We start from the raw sequence: 6,611 nt of genomic DNA on the forward strand, positions 1-6,611 counted from the left end.
TTGTTTACAATGTCCAACCTTATTTGGCCCATTAGGAAATCAAATAGATCCATTAGAGGTAAGAATCCTCCAAGAAGCACTGTACTATGATGCCCTTAAATATCTAGATGGGACAAAAACAATATAAATAAAAAACCTACACCACTAATACTAACATGGCTAAGAGTAGAAGGATAGATCTTGGAGAAAGTTTAGATAGCTAAGAGAATTTGTCAAGATCCAACTAGCAGATATCATTGGCATGATTCAAGATTCCTAAAATATTTTTAAAAACATAAAAATTCAAAATTTACTTCTAAAAGTAGAGAGTCAACTCAAACAGTTGCACATACATCTCAAGTAGTTGCAGACTACAAAGAAACAGTGAGCTAATAACTTCAAATACCTTAAAAATATATGCAAGCATCTACTTCCATAGGTAGGTCAAGCCTTTAGAACAATTCAAGGTTTTGAAGAGGAAAGAATTATGGCCAAAAATAGCATAGATCTACACCAATTCTAAGATATGTAATAAATAACAAAAAAAAAAGGTCTAAAATAGAAGTATTAAAAAATAGAATGTACTTTACGGATGTCATATAATGGCCATATATTCTATTGTAGATATAAGTAAATAGAAAAATCTATTAACAAGAATAGATAAGAGATAGATAAGATACAAACATTTCTGATTTCTTGTCTGTGATGTGTATATGATATTTTATTCTTATTTACAACTAAGATAGTCCATATGGGATACCTTTCCTTGATGCCTCAATAGGACTAAGTCTAGTGTAGAAGCCCAAAATATTAGAAATCCTTTGGGTACAAAACTTTGGCCTGTATCCCTTATATTTCTTACTAACAATTAAAAAAATTATTATTGAAGAGAGGAATGTATTCTTATATGACACTATTGCCAATATTTACCATAACAAATTATCTCTAAATATTTATTTATTATCATAACAATTTTCAATTCTATATATCCATTTCTTCCATCATTTTCATCATCTCTTTCATCACCTTCATTTCTTTCATCACTTTCAACTCCCTTTCATCACTTTTATATACTTTTCTTCATCCATCATTTATTTCATCATCTTCCTATCATCATCATTATTCACCCTCCTACTTAGAAAACTTCATTTTATAAACATTGTTAATTTTGCATACAAAACAAAAACAAACTTGTAGAAGGGCGTAAAGGATTAATTATATAAACTTTGTTGTAGTTAATAAAGGTCAAATATATATGCATATAGCATAACGAACCCATATTGTTATTATTGATTGTTAACTTGTGATAAAAAGTAGACTAATTAGTTCGGTGGTCGAGAATATACTTTGTACAATTAAGTTCATGTAAGCCGCAAGATTTAATCGGAAAAAAATATGAGTCTCGTTCAAAATTCCGGCGGATGATAACTCATTCCATGGTTTCTGATATTTTAGAATTTTAGCGATATATATGAAAGTAATTATTCAATATGCACGTAAGAAGTAGGGCCAGTCACGTGCCACTTGTTGGAAATTACTTATATTAAGATGGCTAAGCAACAGTTCAGATCACTGTTTAATTCTCAGTATGACGGAGATTTATTTACTACGGACTCTAAACTGGGAAAGAAATGACTGTAAAGGTGACTAATCAAGTGGTTTTCATGGCGTTTACAAACTTTCTGAAGTTGATATTAGACGACCCCCCTTCTCTCACAGCATTCCTTGCCATATTCTTGAGCGTACTCATTCTTTCCCTAATCTCAGCACCTTCTTTACCATCTAATAATCTCTCAATCGTCTCCTGGACCTCATCTTTCTCTATAATCCCTTTCTTGTTTGCATTCAAAGCCAGCCCAACTCTCCACTCATCTACAACGAAAGATCTGTCTATAAACTGGTCTGCAAAATAAGGCCAACAGATCATTGGAACACCCATGGTGATACTCTCAAGAGTTGAATTCCATCCGCAGTGCGTGACGAAGCAGGCTATAGAAGGGTGGGACAAGACTGTCAGCTGTGGAGACCACGACACAAAGCAGCCAAGATGTTTTGTGCGTTCCATGAATCCTGAAGGCAGCACTGCAGGCTCTCCATTCAGTAGATCACACCGTAAAACCCACAGAAATGGTCTCTGAGTGGCCTCCAATCCCAGCGCAAACTCCTCCAACTGTTTTTGGTTCAAAATAGCTACGCTTCCGAATGCAATACATATCACAGACTTCGGATGCTGTTTGTCGAGCCACGACAGGCACCCCACTTCTTCTGTCCAGAAGCCTGTGCTAATTTTATTCTCTGACCTTTCACAATCGGTGTCAAGAAACTCTGAAGGGATCAAGGGACCTATAGAATAGACTTGATCTTCTTTTGCAAAGGAATTGTGAATTGGAATTTCTAGTTCATAGAAAGTATTGCTTACAAGGAATAGCCCTTTTGCACTTTCAATACATTTAAGAGTCATCATAAAAAGGAACTCCTGATCTTCGCTTCCTGGAAGTAACCATGGAAGATGACTAGAATGGATTTGGGGCGCTGAGGGAACGTATTCGACCATACGATGTTCTGTAAGTACACCTGCAACCACAAAATCAGATTAAAAAATGTTGCTGAAGATTTCTATGAACAGTACCTAATACAAATATAACACACCAAATAACTGGATTTTTACCGTTGGAAGTTATTATTCCGGAAGAGATGAGACTTGGAGCATGATAGAAGGTAGAGTACGTGGCATTGAGCGCTGCCCAAAAGATACCTCTTGATACATCCAAGTGCTTGGTTGCTTCTAATACCCAAGAAGCCGAAATAAAGTCTACAATCAAGCAGGTAACATCCAGACCCTCCTCTTGGATCTCATCAATCAATTTACACAGTAAAGGCCCACAGGTGCTCTCCATTGAACTCGTCATCTTGGAAAACTGATTTCGACTCTCATGGAGATCTAGTCCATCAGAGATTGAAAGTAAGCGAATACCGATTTCTTTTGCCTCTGTCACTAAGTTCGATTTTTGGTGGCTATTAGCTGCAACCATGCGTTGGTGTTGATAGTCTGTGTTAACAAACACAATAGAAAATCCCTCCTCGACTGCAAGCTTCTTGGCCAGCTGAAACATGGGATTTATGTGGCCTTGAGCAGGAAAACAGACCATAACCGCGATGGGCTTCTTGTTTAAGCTATGACCCATTGCCAATGTCAATAACACTAAATTGCAATTATAAATCAGCAAGAAGAATAAGAACTAGAGCCAAGTATGGCTGAACGTTGAGCTGGTGCTGGTTTATATAAGGTCCTGAGTACGGTACAAAACAAAAGCATATACAGGATATTCGGGGTCACAGTAAAGAGGGTATCTTCTGGAGTCGCTGAGCAATATTATCTGAAAAGTTAACCTGCATTAGACAAATGCCTGCTTCGTTCTAATAACACAAGAAGAATGGGCATATTAGCAGAGATGTCTACAGTATTGCAGGCAGAATAGCGTAAGCTGTCAAAATTGTCGATGTTTCTCGGGGATCGAGATGCTAAAATGCATTTCATGTAAAGATTCGCGTTACGTACAAATTAGTTATTCCACAGTGATTTCCATTGAGGGATATTACCGTTAACTCCATCGAAAGAATGAAATAAATAAAACATAAGTTTTATGTCCGTTTATGTCGTAGTTAGTTATACCAGATTGGTCTTAGTTTTTATTAGCTATTTTTCTGGTTACCTAATCGTTTGTTTTAGAGATAACAGACAGTCCGAACTTCAATAATTTCATGTTTTATTATCTTAATAAGCTATTTTGAAATAACGTTCGTCATTTTATTATTTAATTTTATTCAAAAGGATAAAATTATATTATTTTATTTTATTCAAAAGGATAGAGAATCCCAAAATTTATTTTGTCAAATTACAAATTTAGAAGGATATGAAAGTAAATATGTAAAAATTTAAAAAAAGGAATCAAGTTGCTATGAAAAATAGTTAAAATATTTGTTAATTCATTTTGTCAAATTACAAATTTAGAAGGATATGAAAGTAAATATGTAAAATTGTAAAAAAAGAATCAAGTTGCTATGAAAAATAGTTAAAATATTTGTTAATTCATTTTGTCAAATTACAAATTTAGAAGGATATGAAAGTAAATATGTAAAATTGTAAAAACAAATCAAGTTGCTAAGATAAATAGTTAAAATATTTGTTATATAAACTATTATTATTTCCATAAACATATTGCAAGGATGTTAGTGTGGATTTTGTGTTGAGATTACTAAGAATTTAGAGGGAGCTTTCCCTCGATAAATGGTAACTTGGATTTAAACTTAATAGATATCTATGCTCAAAAGACTCAACTTATATTTGGCTCCTTGATCTCCCATAAGAATATTGGAATGAATAAATTATCATTAGTATTACAAATCTCTTTGATCATTTTCTGAATTCACATAATGTGAAAAGCTATAATAATAAGCTAGTATTTATTGAATGTTGTGCCAACCTAGATGATACTTAGATTAGATTCTTCTCACATTTATTTGATTTAAATAAAATCTTGAAAACCGAAAGTGAAACATTCTTTATTAGAACCTCTCCTTATTCTACCAAAATTGTTTGAAACTAAGTCACTTGGTCAATGACTATCCTCAAGCAACAAAGGAATGAAGAGATAGTGTACAAATAAATATACAAATTAGAGATAAGAGGTATGATCCATTCACTAAGCAATAAGCCTCCCCTAATGTCCTAAAAGTAACATGAACAAACACAAACCATATCCTTGATGAGGGAGAAATTGCACCTCTCTCATGGGTCAATCCCTAAAAAACTAATTACTCTTTCAAGGATGAGATGTTTAAAATTAAATAATGGAAAATAAATCATAGATGGGTCAATTCCCAATAGAGGTCCAACAGATCAAATGATCAAAAGGTTGATGATTCTTCAAATACCATTATTGAAGAAGGATTTTCATTACAAAAGATGGATAAGTGCACAAATTCTAGTAGTTCCTCAAGTGGTCATCTTCTCATCTAGCATAAGATGGCAAAGGATAAAGCCACTAAAAAATCTAAAGAATCAATAAAATCAATAGACGTAGGCATGAATTCAAATTTTGTGAAGAAAGTCATAGATAAATCAAATTGAAAGAGGAAACCTAATAAGTTACCAATATACAAATTTCTAGAGATGTTACGCTCCCAAAAAAAGAATATATTTCATTTAACATTAGTAGGCATAATATCCCCTGGCATGTATAACAATGTAATGAATTTTCTCAATGACATTAACTTTGATATTTTAATGCAAGAATCATAAATGAACATCAACTCTTTTTTATTGTTACAAAAAAAATAGATATTTTATGAATTTTTAGATTGTGGATGTTGATAAATTCTCATGGATTATCACCATGTGGAAATTGAAATTTCTTTGCATAGGATTATTCTTAACATTATATTTAAACATAGAATTTCTAATGATTCTTTTGGCATTCTTTCTAATTTGTATTCTCCTAATATTATATGTCTTAGAAATTTTTATGGGAGGATATATGATTGTACAAAAGGAACTATAAAAGTTTGGACAAATGGTAGTAGTGGATTTTAACTCGCTTTTTTAGCCTTAAAAAATTAAGGGGTGACTAATTATTTTTATTTTCTTTCATCATGGACATTATGGACATTAAGCTAGAAAATCCTTTGTTCACTTATTCTAATAACAGACATAGAAATAATAATATTTGGGTTACATTTGACAATTTTACTATCTCTACTAATTGAGACATTTTGGAAAATTCCACCCTATAGCTTTCCCCATCCACATTCCTCAACCTATTTCATATCTAAACCCTAAAGAATATAAATTGAATGCAAAATTAAAATTGAGTTAGTAATAGGAACTTAATGATGTACCTACCTTAGTCATTCACCTATAGACCTAAAGCCATTTAAATCAACGTGTTTCTGTCATGACACCCACCATCCCTGAAAATATTCTTTCTCTTTTACACTCTAGAGATCTCAATTTCAAACCTATTAGATTGCAAATGAGCTCCATTGAGTCCCCTTTTTCCTATTTATAATTCTCTTAAGCCTTTATTTTTCCTTTTTCCTTGTCCTTTTTCCTTGCTAACCTATCTTTCCTATAATGAGATTTCCATCAAACTATTTTACTCACCTATCTCTTGAGGGGGCATCCATCCCACCTCTATCCTAACATTGAGGCATATTACCATTATTTTTTTCATTGAAACAATACCATAAAAGACATTTCCTCAAAGAGGGGCAAAATATAGACATATAAATTTGACCATTGCTTTTTATCATGTCATCTTCATCATATTTCTTCTATCCTTAATAAACAAATAATTATTTTAAGTTTATAATTAAGGTTGATTTTATTTTATTAATTAAATAATTTCCTATTGTTTTTTTAATTCATTATCCTTTATTTTCTATAATTAATTAATTTTACCTCTTTTCTTAAAATATTAATTAAAGTTTTTTATCATTGAATTAACTTTCATCCCATAATTAAATAAATTTTGATAATTATTTAATTGGCTAACACTTCTTCAAAAATTAAATAAATTCAAATAGTTTATTTAATTTTCCCACTTCAAATTAATAAGATGATTTTTTATTTT

At 32.1% G+C, this 6,611-nt stretch overlaps 1 protein-coding gene across 1 annotated transcript; it reads right to left on the minus strand.

The window, feature by feature from the left end:
* Positions 1 to 1,630: 1,630 nt before the first annotated feature.
* On the minus strand, positions 1,631 to 3,164 carry LOC131055555 (UDP-glycosyltransferase 85A5-like). Its single transcript, XM_057990022.1, has 2 exons — positions 2,735 to 3,164; positions 1,631 to 2,553 (listed from the first exon to the last, which is right to left on the minus strand). The coding sequence occupies exons 1-2, from the start codon at positions 3,162 to 3,164 to the stop codon at positions 1,631 to 1,633; spliced, it is 1,353 nt and encodes a 450-aa protein (XP_057846005.1).
* Positions 3,165 to 6,611: the final 3,447 nt, after the last annotated feature.

The sequence above is a fragment of the Cryptomeria japonica genome, chromosome 10 (genome assembly GCF_030272615.1).
Source record: "Cryptomeria japonica chromosome 10, Sugi_1.0, whole genome shotgun sequence".
NCBI classification, from domain to species: domain Eukaryota; kingdom Viridiplantae; phylum Streptophyta; class Pinopsida; order Cupressales; family Cupressaceae; genus Cryptomeria; species Cryptomeria japonica.